Source organism: Chelmon rostratus, chromosome 8, assembly GCF_017976325.1.
Source record: "Chelmon rostratus isolate fCheRos1 chromosome 8, fCheRos1.pri, whole genome shotgun sequence".
In the NCBI taxonomy this organism is placed as follows: Eukaryota; Metazoa; Chordata; class Actinopteri; order Chaetodontiformes; family Chaetodontidae; genus Chelmon; species Chelmon rostratus.
Genome location: NC_055665.1, coordinates 20504110 through 20520588, shown reverse-complemented (window position 1 = coordinate 20520588; position 16479 = coordinate 20504110). Strand labels below are relative to the sequence as shown.

Genomic DNA, 16479 nt, shown 5'->3' with positions numbered 1-16479 from the left:
GTCATCCTCTGTCAACAACCTCTCTCTCCCTCCTCTTTCTTCCTCTCGCTGACTTTGGGGAGTAGTCACAGCGATACAGTATGGTTGGATGTTCTGCCAAGGTTTGAAGAAAGGAGGGAGATAATGGTAATTCAGGAATTCAAAAGAAGGCAAATAAGCCAGACAGAATTGGGCTTCATAGGAAGGGAAATAGCTTATCTTATTGTTGCATCAGTGAAGAGCACGTCAACTAGCAATACTCTCCCAATGGCCATTCAGTAGTTTAATACAATCACAGCAAGAAAATTGTGTGGTGTTTGCAATGCAGCCTACTGATATTTTCAAAACAAAACAAACATAGAGCCAATTTTCATAACTAGGCTGGTTGCAGCCAAATAACAACAGGCTTTCTGTTTGAACTTGCGCTGGAATAAATAAGATATGAGAACAAAAGTGGTGGCAGATATGAAATTGAGATAAACAAAATTATACCCAGAGGGTCCTGCAGCAAAACATTTCAGAGCATGCACTGCTTTGATTGGACAGATCTGACAGTGTGGTGATGGCGTGACACTGATGTGATTTTTGCTCATCTGCTGTGAGGCTGTGCTACATATGCAGCTGTGAGCCGATACAGATATCTCTGCATGTCTGTGCACCTAATAGTCATTTATAAATCAGGGCTGTCTCAAGTGGTCGTTTTTAAGAGGCCAACTATTTTAAACAACGTTGAGCACACATCATAAACTACTGTACATCATAGTTTTTAACATGGATTCCTCAGATAAATACAGCTCAACTTTTCTTTTCCTCACAAACGCTAGAAATTCTCTGCCCCCCCAGTTAGTAAGGTAGACACAACCATAATCTGGTAATTGTAAGGCTTTATATTTCTGCTACTGATAGTATAAATACCAAAGCCATTCAACCCTGACCAGACATTACTACTGCCCTACATTTGCTGTTGTTAGCGTGCTTCCTCTTCTCTCTTTTCGCTTCAAATGACCCAAACTAAGAGGTGGTTACTTGTTAGGACTGCGTTCTGTGTGCCGCAGTGAAATGGCACAGATTAAGAATAGGGATGAGAGCAAGTGTTACAACAACTGTAAGTACTGTAACATGGCGTGAGCTATGGAAATATATTATGTAAATCTAATAATATGCCATACCACACTAATGACTCATACATGTACTCATTATTGCTGATGTTGCCGCTGTTTGTTCTTGTATTAGAGCTGCGTCATGTGGGCACACAGCTCCTCTGCTATTCATACCTGTCCTGCCTTGGGACATTGCAAGTGCAGTGGAAACACAGGCCCTGTTGAAGCCGCTGAAAAACAAGAGTCAGAGATGCGTTGCATCATCACTTTTGTAGCCCATCACCCACACAGCAGGTGTGCTTGCTGAGTCAGAGAGAGAGAGGTGTTCTGACAGACTGTGTTTAACATAACCCTTTGTCTAGAACTAGGCCAACAAAACTATGAGCAAATGGGATTTTGTGTGCATCCAGGAGCGTGTGCATGAGGCGGGGTGTGTGGTAGTTGAAGAGATTATGTACAAAGGGATAGAGTAGGTAGGGAAATGTGTGCAAGGGGAAATTTTAAGTCAAGGAATTGAAGCAGGAGCAGAGCGAGGGGGGATAAGGAAGCGCTAGGGTTAGAGAAGCAATAAAAAAAATATGCAACAAGAGACAGAGGAAGGGGAAAAGTTAATGCCATGGAGGAAGAATGTTGAAGAGCTGGTGAAAGAAGGAAAAAAAATAACAGAGTGAGAAATTTGGGGAACAGCTTCCACCTTTTTGCAAGCAGTTCATCCATTTTTTAATTCTGATTTTTTTTTAATGTTTTCTCAGTGGAGGGAGTGCCAAGAATCCAGCCTGTTAAAAAAATAAAGGGTGAATAATCACAAAATTCTTTGTGTGTCTGTGTGTTCTTTAGGTGCTGGGTTGGATCCGTAATGGCGAGTCCATGCTGAATGCTGGTCTGATCACAGCCAGTTCGTTACAAGAAGCCGAACAGCTACAGAAGGAACATGAACAATTCCAACATGCAATAGAGGTAAAGTGTGATAGATAGATAGATAGATAGATAGATAGATAGATAGATAGATAGATAGATAGATAGATAGATAGATAGATAGATAGATTCCTCATATGTATCCTAATCCCACTTTTTCCTCTTCTTCTCTTCATTCATCTCTTCATGATCAGTTCTTCATCTCTCTTTTCCCTCTTCTTTTACCACTGCTGCATCTCCTCTGCTCCGTTCAACCGTTTGCCGTTCTCCACTTCCTCCCCATCTCATCACAAGTCACACATGAAATGGAATTATGAATAACTAATATCTCTACCTCTCTCCCTCTCCTCTCTCTGCTTACCTTTCTTCTCTGTTTCCTTTCTCTTTTTACCATTGATTATGCAGGGTGCATTTCGTTTGAACTCTATCGAGCCTGCCTCATTTTAATGCAGGCCTGTACCTGACCTACTTATGCAGAGCTCATGTACAAACACAAAGATGCACACTCAGAAGAAAGCTGTGTTTATGATTATTGCTTGTGTGAGACTTGAATTTTAACAGGCGTGCCATAACTGTAGTCCCCGAAACTCAAAATTGGTCCTGTGTGGTGAGAAAAGAGCAACTGATATGGGAATGTCCTCCTTGATGGTTCCCTGCAGGTGCTGCAGACATTATCAAAGGTTGCAGGAAATCCGTCATTCTTCCTTTATCTCCCTCAGTTTTCTCTCCTTCAAGTGCTCTGAGTCCAGCAAGGAGCAAAACCTTGTTTTTAGGCTACACAAAAATCACCAGATACTGTCCTTTTCTACCTCCCTATCACATTTCCTCTCCTTCAGGACACTCCAGGACAATCTTTACGACACAGCTATAATCAGACTATTTTTATTTATTTAGCCTTTCCTCCACCCTCCACCAAACTGCCCTGCAGGGCCAACAAGGAGCTGCAGTCCTATTCTCAAAGCAATCATTGTGATATAGAGATTCATGTACCTCTTGAATTTCATTGTTTGTTTTTTTTATCTCACCCTTGCCCCCCCATGCAGAAAACCCATCAGAGTGCGCTGCAGGTACAGCAGAAGGCTGAGGCCTTACTCCAGGCAAACCACTATGACATGGATATGATCAGGGACTGTGCAGAAAAGGTATTGCTCTCTTACAATTTTATACATCTCTAGAGGAAAGCATGAATAATAATGCAGGTTTTAAAGCCGTCGTTTAAATTCATAAAATGAATTGTTGCGTGTGACTTGAAGGTGGCAGACCACTGGCAACAGCTGATGCTGAAGATGGAGGACCGACTCAAGCTGGTCAATGCCTCTGTGGCCTTCTACAAGACCTCTGAACAGGTACTCAAACAGGTGTTAGATAATCTTACAAAATAGTGAGAGGGCGAAAATGCCAAAAAAAATGGATTATGGGAATTACGCTATCCCTTGTCAATAGACCAGCAAAGCTTGTGCCTGTAGTATCTCTCGAGGACGTGCAGTTTCACAGGTTGCATGAAAGTTTGGAGCAGGAGAAGACCAGTATTGCATTTTACAGTGTTTTTTTGTACTGTATCATCTGTGTCTCAGGTGTGCAGTGTTTTAGAAAGCCTGGAGCAGGAGTATAAGAGAGAAGAGGACTGGTGTGGTGGTGCTGATAAACTAGGCCCGAACAGTGAGTCAGATCACGTCACTCCCATGATCAGCAAACATCTGGAGCAGAAAGAGGCCTTCCTCAAGGTGGGGACAGTATTTCATGTCCAATCACTGTTATTGGTGTGTTTTCTAAGATATTTTTCAGTATTTTATTAGTCAGAAGGATATTACTTTTGACCCTTGCCCTTGACACTTGCAGGCCTGTACGTTAGCCAGGCGTAATGCTGACGTCTTCTTGAAGTACCTGCACAGGAATAGTGTCAACATGCCTGGCATGTTGTCCCACGTTAAAGCTCCAGAGACTCAGGTTAAGAGTAAGTAGACAAATCTCTCACCTTTATCCTCTCTGCGTCTCATCATTGCAAAGATGTTTCTTAAAATTTGCTTATTAAACTGTTTCTATGCACCGTTTCTTAATTCATTCCCAGAATAATACATTTGCGTGTTCAGTATGTTTTTGTGCAATGCTGACACACAGTAAAAAACATCTTGAATACATTTATTTTGTGTTTCATCAGATATCTTGAATGAGCTGCTACAGAGAGAGAACAGAGTGCTCCACTTCTGGACCATGAGGAAGCGGAGGCTGGACCAGTGCCAGCAATATGTCGTGTTTGAACGCAGCGCCAAACAGGTTTGTGCTGTTGACCGTGTGCATACTGTGTGTCTATGTGTTCACTTGCAAAATGCACAATTTGGAGGTTGGTACATCGTATCATTCAGTTCACTGCAGGCAGAGTGGAACTTAGCCTCCTCCCTGTTAGATGATTTGCTCTTGCTTGCATTGGAGCTCAATCAGCAAGTTGACTTGTCTCAGGTAGCATACAGCAGCAACTTCCATCTTGATTTGTCTCTGTTTTTAAGTCAAGCACTCTGTTTTCTTTGTAATGATACATTTTAAATATACTGGAAATGATGCAAGCCGGCAGACATGTGCAACAATAACAGTCATAAAGACGGGTATCATTATGTTGCCAGTAAATCTGAACGCTACGTTTATTACAGAGTCTCCAGCCACTCATTTTTAGCCTTCAGGCTGTACTGAACATTTCAACCACTGGGATTTTTATTGTTAAGTTTTGTTTATTTTTAATGTTTTGGCAAAACAAGAGATCTGATCTAGGATGAGAGGTCAAGTCACAAGAACAGTCAATATTTCTCCAGCAGACAAGTCAGCCGCTGCTGACTACCAAAGCAAACTCGAGCTCTTAACTCTGTCTTTGTGTAGCAGGTCTAAGGCTGTTCGAATACAAGGCACTTTGCTCCCCTCTTGTGGTGTTTGGATAGCACAGCGCAGGCACACAGCAATGCGATTAGCCAATAAAATCAGATGACATCATAGAAGTTTCTAGGACATGGCTATTCTAGGGCGATCCAGGTTTTATCCCCAGGGCCCAAATGCTTTCTGGTCTCACAGTTTGACTGGACCAGTTCTGCCACTGCTGGTTAGAAAGTACACAGACATTAAAAAAGAATATAAACTAGGTAGGACCTTTGGAGAGTGAATGCTAGAACTGTAAAAGTAAGTTAAATAAACTGATGATATATATCATACGGATGTGTTCCTTTATCATCTTGTTGTTTCTGTGTCAACCCTCCTAATCCTAAATCTGTATTCTTTCTTAAAGGTAAACTGTGCTATGGAAAATACTATACAGATTAAACTGTGATCAGTTCAAATTTAAACAAAGGTCCCACTGGATCGGAGCAGATGACGTGTATGGTTTTAATAATGCAAACTACCCCTTTGCTTTAGCTTTATTGTAATTATAGGAGTTTCAAGTCCACCAGTCTGTACCAGGCCCTCAGATTTGGATAGTTCAGAGACTGTGTCAAATTGTGTAGCAAAAATCCCTGCAGTGTAAACGTACTCACTTGTGATTGGCTGTTTCCTCAGGCCCTGGAGTGGATCCATGACACTGGGGAGTTTTACCTGTCCACACACACATCCACCGGCTCCAGCATTCATCACACACAGGAGCTGCTAAAAGAGCATGAAGACTTCCAGATCACGGCAAAGGTACGTGTGTGTGTGTGTGTGTCTCTGTTTATTTGTCAGTCTGTTACAGTGTAAAAGAAGGTGGGGAGGGTAGAGACTTTATGTCCCTATTTTTGTGCCTGTTGCTCTCCTTGTTGTGTGTGTGTGTGTGTGTGTGTGTGTGTGTGTGTGTTTGCACAGTCCTGCGCCCTGTGAGGCCCATTCCCAGGGCAGTGTATTGTTCTCTTTCCTCATTGCTGTGTCACTGTTATTGTGTTAGAGAACAAGCTATTGTGTCCATCAAGCAAACACACTGATGTCAAACTCTTTCTTTCTCTCTTTCTCCCTCTCTCTCTCTCTCTCTCTCTCTCTCTCTCTCTCTCTCTCTCTCTCTCTCTCATCTACCTTTCCTCCACCGGCACTGCCTCTCTGTGGCCGTCTCTCTTCTCTCTCTATCCCCTCCCTAAATGTCACTCTATTGACAGCAAACCAAAGAGCGGGTAAAGCTGTTGATCCAGCTGGCGGATGGGTTTTGTGACAAGGGCCACGCCCATGCCCTGGAGATAAAGAAATGGGTGTCCTCGGTGGACAAGCGCTACAGGGACTTCTCTCTCCGCATGGACAAATACCGAACCTGCTTGGAAACGGCGCTCGGCATTTCTTCCGACTCCAACAAGGCTGTGAGTGGACACAACTGATAAAAATCAAAAGAAGAAGACAGATATTAGATTTATTCTTCTAATATGTAATGACAAACTGTCACATGCTTTATGCTAAATCCTTGGGTTAATGCTGTATGATGGCAGACCATAGAAAGATACAGCCATTGATGACATATACTGTATATGTCTGACACAGGTTATAGTAAAAAGGATATAAGCTTGGCCTTTCTAGTGTGGCAAAATCATGTTTTATGTGATGAATTTAATCATACAAACTACCACTGGCTTTAACTGTTTTATAGTTTCAAGTGTAGGAACTTTCACCAGGTGGCCAGATGTGGGCAAATATTGGATCACCACATGTTCCTCTTTAAACTCTGTATCCCAGCAGTTCATTTTAATGAGGAGAGAAAGTAAGCGCATCACGCGTTGGTGTGCTGACTCTTGAATGAACACCATGCCTGTCACGCACAGCATAAAAGCCACTGTTTCCTTTTTAGAGTAAAGAGCTGCAACTGGACATCATCCCAGCCAGTGCTCCAGGGTTAGAGGTCAAGCTGAGGGATGCCGCTCATGAACTCAACGAGGAGAAGAGAAAGTCAGCGCGAAGGAAAGAGTAAGTGCCACAGCCATTTTCCTGGCACTGATCGCCACCTGATGCTCAGCCTCACAGGTTTCCTACACAGGCCTGGAAAAATGCCCGGATGAATCGTTCAGTAATTTCCTGCAAGCATAATATCATTTTTAGTCCCATTAGCATCTCATAGCTGCAGCCAGGCTTTCATTTCAAATAGTACGGGTTCGTGATAATGTGGAGTTTAATGGCAAATTACCCAGAAGACATGAGCACATCACAGCGAATGCTGAAATCTTTGAATCCAATCAAGTGTGTAAACAAATGGAGAATTTACGGTGTGTGTGAAAGGATGCAGAGCAGTTATGTGCCTTATGAGCATTTATCACGAAATGTTTAAGTGTTCAAGGTGCTGTATAGCAGATCTGTCATCATTGGTTTTAAATGGTTTATGGGGAGATTAGCCCATGAACAGCCTGTAAATTACAGTACATATGTTCACAAGTGAACTGTAATGGCTCATAATGCATCCACATACAGCAACAGCACTATACATACACAAGCTATGCCTAGAAGATTTATTGAGGCAGAGGATTTGCTGGGGATGAATTTAGAGCAATAACTAGGTGTCCAAAATACAATCACATACTATCTGCAACAGCAGACTGTGACAGGAGGTAAAAATATGAAAGTCTCTTTGCACTGTCAACTCAATATTTTGTCTGTGATATTAATGCATAGAGACATTCCTTTTATGTGGATCGGCTTATTGAACTCAATACATGCTGACATTATAAAGTTATTATTTAGAATAAAAGAACATTAAACCTGCAGTAACTGATTTTAAGAGCAGATTCTCTGGTCTGTGTTTGAATTGTTGTTTACTGTGTGCTGCAAAAGCTTGATAACCACATCCCGCTCTACATGCATGTAACATTTACCACAGTAAGTAAGTGCTTGGTATGTTTTTGTATTTAAAGATATCTAGTATCTTGATAACAGTTTTTTTTTTTTTTATTATATTTGGTCAACTACAGCATCTGACCACATTCATCAGCGTCTCCTCTCCCACTGTGCATGTCCTTTCAGATTTATAATGGCTGAGCTGATTCAGACAGAGAAAGCCTACGTCAGAGACCTGCGGGAGTGTATGGATGTAAGTATCATAGCAAACACACACAGACACTCATTTACCTTTTTAAAATGTTTAATTTTTTTGTGTTTTCTGTAGTGAACTGACTCTTTGACTTTTTTTTTAATTGTTGCCGTCTTAGTCTTTATTTATTTTACTCTAAAATTGATGACATTTACATTTTCCAGTTAGTTGCACCTTTTCTCTGCACTTTTCCTTTAGAGAGATTTCTGGCTTTTTAATGAATTATGCTTTTTGCAGACGTACCTGTGGGAAATGACCAGTGGTGTGGAGGAGATTCCTCCCGGCATTGTCAACAAGGAACACATCATCTTTGGGAACATGCAGGACCTCTACGAGTTTCATCACAAGTCAGTAGAGCAGTGATCTGCTATGACATTCTGTATGCAGTATTAGCTAATTTAGTTTAAAATCACATATTTCAAGTGGAAGCCTTTTTTTCCAGGAGTAGTGAAGATACAAAATTTAAAATAGAATAATGAAATTAAAAAATTAAAATCTTTCTGTCTCTGTATAGCATCTTCCTGAAGGAGTTGGAGAAATATGAGCAGCTTCCAGAGGATGTCGGCCATTGTTTCGTAACTTGGGTAAGAGATCTACAGGTTATGACTTTTATTTGTGGTTACGTTCCGTAGCCTGTTATTATCCATTGACCCCTCAACACTCCGCCAGTATTGATTTTTTTTCGAAATGAGTAGATCCATATTAAGTTTAAACAACCATTTTCTTTTCCTAAAGTTGCTGTTACGCATCCAAGGCTCTTGATATCTTGTGAATAAATTACTGGTTTTGTTTCTCCTGCTCAGGCTGATAAGTTCCAGATGTATGTGAACTACTGTAAGAACAAGCCCGACTCCACTCAGCTCATTCTAGAACATGCTGGACCCTATTTTGATGTAAGTCACAACCGAATGTGCCCGATGTGAGATATTAGAGTTAGGATGAGTGTGTTGTACATTTTGTAATCTGTACACTGCTCTCTGGACTTTGGTCTCCAGGGAGTATATATATGGTATGACCCTAACATTGTTTTTTGTTGTTGGTGTTTAGTTCTCAAGGTTTCCCTTGCTACAGTACTTGAGTTGAACTAAGACAGACGTGTGTTGGTTTTCCTTCTTTGATTTACAGGAAATCCAGCAAAGACATCGCCTTGCCAACTCCATCTCCTCTTACCTGATCAAACCAGTCCAGAGAATTACTAAATACCAGCTCCTTCTCAAGGTACAGCAAAAAAGAGAAAACATCCATGTAGTTGAAACTAAAAGCCTTTAACAAAATCCTGAATGTGTTCTTTGCTTCACTGTGTGTATACCTGTCTTGTGCTGTTGTAGGAGCTGTTGACATGCTGTGAGGAGGGTAAAGGCGAGATCAAGGATGGCCTTGAAGTGATGCTCAGTGTCCCCAAGAAAGCAAATGATGCCATGCACCTCTCTATGCTGGATGGTGGGTATACACACACACACACACACACACACACACACACACACACACACACACACACACACACACACGAAGTGATGACACAGATATGGATGTAAATGCAGCTTGATTGCTTGGCACAGGCATACAACAGCAGTAATTCTAGTTTGATAGTCAACTGTACAACTGCTCAGTGAATGTGTTCTCAGTGCCTGATGTTTGCTATTCATTCAATATTCAGCCTGCTTTGTGAATAGAATCACGACACTCACTTTCAATTCATCCAGCACAAATTATTCAGCTGTGAGTCAGCAGTAACTTCATTCATCTCCCCTCCATTTACCACCCACAAAGATGTTTGTACATACTGTACACACCTGCAAACACCCATGAATTGCCCTTTTCCTCCTCTACCTTCACTGCCTCAGGGTTTGATGGCAACATCGACTCCCAGGGAGAATTGATACTCCAGGAGTCCTTCCAGGTCTGGGATCCCAAGACTCTGATCCGGAAGGGTCGCGACCGGCACCTCTTCCTCTTCGAGATGTCCCTAGTCTTCAGCAAAGAAGTCAAAGACTCCAATGGGCGTAGCAAGTACCTGTACAAGAGCAAGCTCTTTGTAAGTAATGTAGTATTTTGCCAGACAGTATTACTACTTTTTTTCTCCCAATTACATCACCTGAGAAGTCAATCCAGATGTGCTGTGAAACATGATCTATGGATGGTGCTAGGAAGCTATGGATGCAGAATGTTAAGACATACGATGACACCAGAGCATAGTTGTTATTATATAATTGTCATAATAATTGTACATTATTCTGTATTAGTTGCGAGTACCAACTTGGTTCAGGAATGATCCTTTTATTTTTGGGAGTTGGGTCGTCTGGAAGACCTTTATGTCACACATTGTTTTTATTTTGGTTGCAGCATCATTTCTTGTTTATATGTGTGGATTTCAGAATTTGCTGACATGTTATTCACCTCCTCAGACATCAGAGCTCGGAGTGACAGAACACGTGGAGGGAGATCCTTGTAAGTTCGCCCTGTGGGTGGGCAGGACCCCGACCTCGGACAACAAGATCGTGCTCAAGGTATCAAGATGTTGATTTGAATGGAGAAGATAAAGGAGCGATGAGCAAGGAGAAAAAGCAATAAAAGGGGGAAATGTCACTTACAAAAAGTAAAATTATCTGGACAGAAATATTTCAGATTTTTTAATTATGTTTAACTATCTAGTCTCGAAGAACCCCAGTTATCTTGAAAGTAGTGTGAAAAGACTTCTGCAAATTCTCATTTGGAGCATTTAATTACTCAAAACCAGGAATAAAATCTCAGGTTATAACGTCTTAGTAAGACAATTAAAGACAAAAAAAGGTTGAAACAAGTAAAATAAAAACTGCCTTGTAAGAAGAAATATCTCCTCAGACAAAACAAAGATATAATGCCCTGATTTTTCATTTTACTGAGATTTAGCTTTTTGCAGTGTATTTGCGTTCAGAGCTTCACATTTTTCCTTTTCACAATAGTATCTGATATAAATGGTCAAGTTAAACCAAAATCTTTTTAGCTTCATAAGAAGCTTCAGTTCCACTTCCGGCACTATACTTTGTGTGATATGGACCCCCATATGATTCCCCGTCTGCAGGAGCGGTCAAGTTGTTCACACATAAAGACGAAGAGTCACTCCATATCTGTAGTCCACCCCCACTAAATCCTACATAGTTCCCTCTGTTCAGCCAAGAAAGTTCACTCCCTGTAGGGGGCTGGAGTGTTACTTTCTGCTGCTTATTCACTCATCACACGGAGACATTAGCATAGCAGTCGATGGGTCATAATCCAGACTCACAAGCAACTTGATAGTTCTCAGGCAGTGAGTCAGAAGCAGGGTTCTGTGCAGGGTTTGTGTGTGCAGATATGTGTTTGTTTTTGAGACTTCTGAGAGAGAGGAGGACTTAAACTTTGTACGTGTTACGATGTGTGAATGTGTGCTGCACAGCTATCTCTTTCATTGCATAACTTCTGATGACCATCCTAGTCTGTTTTTTATGTAACACGGTGCCACGGCAGCCTTGGTGCTGCTCGTTGCTAAGTGAAGGAGGAAGAGTAGACACGCACGAGGGTAGTCATATGCACAACGCGGTGTCGCATTGGCTCAGTGACGTAAATAAAGAGGCTGGCACTAATTGTCCATATTTCTCTCTGTGGAGCCCTAAGTGGAGTTTAGGAGACTCTGTTGTCGTCAATTCACATTGTGTCTGAATATGGATGTGACTCAAGTACAAGATTGCAGGGATCAAAGCACTCATGTGGGATCAGACACAACTATGTAATTGCTAAATTAAACCTGATACAGTGTTGTGGGTCAACAATTCATTCATGCGAAGGCCAAGTGAACGGTTATTTTTCTCCACTGTTCACAACTTTGGTTGCTCATTTGATGTTCTGTCTGTCTGCGTACAGTATGTGAAAAAGCAGAAAGAGAACAGCTGGCTACACTGCCGACCTAACAGCTGTGCACACTAGAACCTGTCAGTCTAGCCTTTATCTGACCCAATCCTGTGCCGCTTCCCAGGCTTCAAGTATTGAAAACAAGCAGGACTGGATCAAACACATTCGAGAGGTCATCCAGGAGCGGACTGTGCACCTGCGTGGAGCTCTGAAGGAACCCATCCACATCCCTAAAGCCACCACAGCTAAACATAAAGGCAGACGGTAAGCCGACAGTCTGTTACTCTCAAATGCTGTTTAGGAGTTTAAATGTTAATTATGTTTGCCATCATAAAGAGTACAATACAGTCGAGTTATTTTGTATAAGCAGCAAATAAATACAGTAGTACATTTTAAATCTATTTCAATCAGTTTTTCAATATTGAAAATGACTTAACAGTAGCTGGGTACAGGAGAAAATCAAAAGTGTCACACACACAGAATCCAGGCTGTTACATTATATCAAGTCAATAACCAACATTTCCAGTAAATGGTAATCATTATTGACAATAGTAAGAATGGAATGATTGTAATGATCATGTCTACCTGCAGGGACGGAGAGGAGCTGGACAGCCAGGGCGACGCCAGTAGCCAACCGGATACCATCTCCATCGCCTCACGCACGTCCCAGAACACACTGGACAGTGATAAGGTAGGAACACTTTCGCGCACACAAACACACATTCCCCAGAATGTACAAGCCACCTCTTTAGAGACACACATAATGACGGTTTTTTGGTTTAATTTTATTTTTACATTTCCCTTATCACGCATTATTCCATTCATTCAGTCAGTATGTAGCCTCTGTAATGATCATGACGATATCGTCGGAAGCTGCTGACTGGTTAGATGCAGGCAACTCAAAAGTGTTTGGTTGTTTGAGGGGAAAGAAACAGGACATCTGACAGAGCTTTAAAGCTGAGCGTGTGTGCGTTCGTGCGTGCGTGCGAGCGAGATAGAGAGAATCTTTGCTCACTGGGAACAGTGACAGTGGGCTGTGGTTATATCTGGTAATAGCACCACAGAAGGCCTGTCCTCCTACGCTCAGTATGAGCAACGATAATGCTAACAAACACACACACATACACACACACACACACATCAGCACACATAGATAGAAAATATTTCCATACTTTTATGTGATTGTAATTATAAATTGTAGCGATGGACTCTTTCATGAGGTCATTATTTTCACACTTGAATTGGACTTTTCCCAGCTTGGCCTCATACACTTGAAATAACGAAAGCGAGCATGGCGCGTTCGCTGTCGCTGTTATCTGTGAGCACAAAGCTCAGCTCTGTGGTTGTTTCATGGAACATAAAACCGAACTGCAAAGGTGAGGAGGTGAGCAGTGTGTGTTCATGAATTAATTAGTCATTGTTCCCTCAGTTAAGGACATACTCCCATGCACGAACATTTAAAACACACAGCAACACGTGCAAATGTGAAATGTGGGTCTCAGTCTCACTTTTTTGAATGCCCCTCTCTATCATCCCTTTCTGCGAGGGCTCTCTGTGAGACCTCTCATTCAAGAGGCAGTGACACTGGTGTGTTTGTGTTGGTGTGAGTGTGTGTGTGTGTCTCTGCTTTAGTGACTGACTTGTGTGTCAGCAGCTTCAGCCTCCCACGCTCTCTTCACAGAGGATGCTCGTCTGTATGCCAGACAGGAGAGCGCGGTTTAAAGTCCTCACAGCCATCGATCTCATGCTTTGCTGCAAACATAGAAATATTCAGGCAAACCACTGTCGTTTTTTTTTTTTTTTTTTCTAATTTCCGGGTACATTTTTGTTGACGAATGGACATTAATGAGCTAGATTGTGGCAACATTTGTTTAAAGGCAGGGATGGATTAACTGCTTCGCTCCGGGGAAGAGACTCACAACAGGGAATCATTTAACCTTCAGTAGTCTGATTGTAAGCACCCACAGAGGAGCGCTGTTGACGACAGCAACTTTTCTTCCGGCCTTCGGATGTTCTAATGGATCAGGATCGTAATTATCTGGGACTGTTGTTCCCAGGGGAAATAAAGTCAAATAAATTCTTTTTTTTCAGACAGCTTATACTTATCTAGTGAGCATCTATTCCTTGTGATTTAAGACCATTTTAGTGGATTGCTGAATGAATCAGACCGTTTTCAGAGTTTTTGGATTTTTCTGGCAATGAGGGAGTGGAAAACAATGGAGAGGCTGGATGACAGGAGCTCGCATCCCGTGTCTCAGCTCCTCAGCTCTCTGGCTTTACCACACTATCAAAGGGTATGTTGCAAATAATGTGCTTTGCAGTATTTGGGGAAAAATATCACTTTTGGTTACATTTACAGATCTTTGAAGTGATTAGCGCAGTCTGTTTCAGTGGTAAAGAACAAAAGGAATATGCAAACTGAATACATTTCAACACTATAGATAAGGAACAGATGTTCAATTTAAGCAGCTGTGAACCTTTGAAATGTGTGAATGATTTTAGTCTGCTGGGTGTGTGGCTATTATAAACTGTGTGACCAATAGTATTACTTATGCATAAGACTGCTCATCTGTTGTTAAGTCATATTTAATGTAAATGCTCAAAGGCTGGTGATCATTTAAGGTTTTAAATCTACTATGCAATACATGAACTGGTGATGCTGTCTTATAATACAAAAGTTGCAAACTTGGAAATTCAATTTGAACAATTTTCCCAATCAGAAAAAATGCTTTTGTATTTCATATTTGTACAGTAACAGAATTTGTGCACCCTCTGGTGTGCTGTGTATATCTTTCACCTGTGAGCACAGTTGCATTTTCAGTCACGTGTAGAACTGAAATACCTTTGACAATAGCGGGTGAGCAAAATGACTAACACCTTGTTCCACCTCCATCCAATATTTCCTTTCTTTCCATAGACAGCAGATGATCAGAGTCAGATCGTCAGAGTGATGTTCTGTTTTGTTGTGCTAGAATGAGTCACCCATCGTCAGCACATGTGCACGTTTGCTTCGCAGTGCTGCTGGAGCATGTGTGCCGTTAGCGAGGGTTGTTTCGAAGGAATACTGTGTTTACGTTTTGTTCTGAGGGCCATTAATTGGATTTTTGTCAGATGTAAGTTCACTGAATGATCATACTTGGCATCAGTTTATAGTATCAGGAACTTATCCAGTAGTCTCTTGACTTTTTAAAATATTTGTGGGAAGATTATTAAAATACAGGAGAAGTGATAAATTTTGATGAAATCAGATTGAATTCATCGACGCCAGTCTTTCAAATTTACAATATATAGTAGAGCACATAGAGACACAACACTAGACTGTCCTGTGTGCTGGCAATCAGCACTGACCGGATGAGGTATTTATGAATAGGAGCTATTATAAGATGCTCTTTCTAGTGGTTGTTGTTTACTATTTATTTAATGTTTTTTTCATGAGGATTCTCACTCCTCCGTAGTCAAAAAGCAACAGTCTAATCACGGTTTATCACTACAAACATGCTTACTGTATTTAGTTTCACATTATTTTGTTTTATGACTCGTTGGATAGGAGTCATCCTCACAGAGTGTCCTGTGGAGACTGCATTCATTTGTTGATAGACAAGCATCAATTTTTCCTGACATCATTTCTATCCTCCTTCCACTTCAGCTGTCCGGTGGCTGCGAATTGACAGTGGTGATCCATGACTTTGTGGCCAGTAATGGAAGCAGCAGCGGGGAGCTGACGGTGCGCCGAGGCCAGACTGTGGAGGTTCTGGAGCGACTCCACGACAAGCCCGACTGGTGCCTGGTGCGGACCACGGACCGCTCTCCAGCCCAGGAGGGCATTGTACCCTGCTCCATGCTCTGTATCGCTCACTCCAGGTCCTCCATGGAGATGGAGGGGCTCTTCAACCACAAAGGTAGGAAAGGAAGGCTTCCTTTGATTTTCATACCTACGTTGGCAGGTGGACTGGAAGTTATTTTCTCATGCTGAAGCACATCTGGACGCTTGAGAACATGAGAAAAGCTATTTGGATGCATTTCATGATTGGAAACAGCAAAGGTGCCCTGCAGAATCTTGTTACCTCACCTAATAACTGCTTGTCTCATCCACGCACATACGGACACTTGAAACATTTGGCAAAGCAAATAGAATGCGTTTCTTGTTTGCAAACATCTCATCGATGACTTGCAAAACCTTCAAACCACTTCTCACCAAACAGCTGCTTGGGGAAGCATGTACAAGTATTTCAAGGTGTTGCTATGCAACTGTGGAAAGCGCGGTTGAAGCACAGCTCTCTTTTAATTATCTTCAAATAATGTCAACCTCTGAATTCCCAGCACTGTTAACATCCACAGATCTTATTACTGTCAGAAACCCTTATTTTGTCTCAAACATGCAACAGCACGCCCCTCCACTGTAACAGATGTCAAATGTGAAATGGCCTTGCTTTGCAGTGCAAGCTTGATCATGCTGACTGACTTTTATACTCCCATCATTAGCAGCCAACCTAAAATCAAATACTCCCCGAGCATGTATTTGGTTCAAGTTCTGTGCTAAAAGCCAAGCAGCTGGCTCAGGTGGCTGCTAGCTGTTCTTGTAGTGGGGATGGTTTCTTTATCCAGCAGGCG

At 41.8% G+C, this 16479-nt stretch overlaps 1 protein-coding gene across 3 annotated transcripts in view; it reads left to right on the top strand.

The window, feature by feature from the left end:
• triob (trio Rho guanine nucleotide exchange factor b) overlaps nucleotides 1-16479 on the top strand; it is a 70159-nt gene that overhangs the window by 30349 nt on the left and 23331 nt on the right. For all 3 annotated transcript variants that reach the window (XM_041943351.1, XM_041943352.1, XM_041943350.1), the window contains exons 16-35: nucleotides 1917-2036; nucleotides 3038-3136; nucleotides 3248-3340; nucleotides 3569-3718; nucleotides 3834-3948; nucleotides 4153-4268; nucleotides 5532-5654; nucleotides 6098-6292; nucleotides 6775-6890; nucleotides 7938-8004; nucleotides 8242-8351; nucleotides 8519-8588; nucleotides 8808-8897; nucleotides 9130-9222; nucleotides 9333-9444; nucleotides 9849-10039; nucleotides 10410-10511; nucleotides 11993-12132; nucleotides 12460-12559; nucleotides 15515-15767. In XM_041943351.1, the coding sequence (XP_041799285.1) occupies nucleotides 1917-2036; nucleotides 3038-3136; nucleotides 3248-3340; nucleotides 3569-3718; nucleotides 3834-3948; nucleotides 4153-4268; nucleotides 5532-5654; nucleotides 6098-6292; nucleotides 6775-6890; nucleotides 7938-8004; nucleotides 8242-8351; nucleotides 8519-8588; nucleotides 8808-8897; nucleotides 9130-9222; nucleotides 9333-9444; nucleotides 9849-10039; nucleotides 10410-10511; nucleotides 11993-12132; nucleotides 12460-12559; nucleotides 15515-15767 (2455 nt within the window). The remainder of the gene's footprint in view (nucleotides 1-1916; nucleotides 2037-3037; nucleotides 3137-3247; nucleotides 3341-3568; nucleotides 3719-3833; nucleotides 3949-4152; nucleotides 4269-5531; nucleotides 5655-6097; nucleotides 6293-6774; nucleotides 6891-7937; nucleotides 8005-8241; nucleotides 8352-8518; nucleotides 8589-8807; nucleotides 8898-9129; nucleotides 9223-9332; nucleotides 9445-9848; nucleotides 10040-10409; nucleotides 10512-11992; nucleotides 12133-12459; nucleotides 12560-15514; nucleotides 15768-16479) is intronic.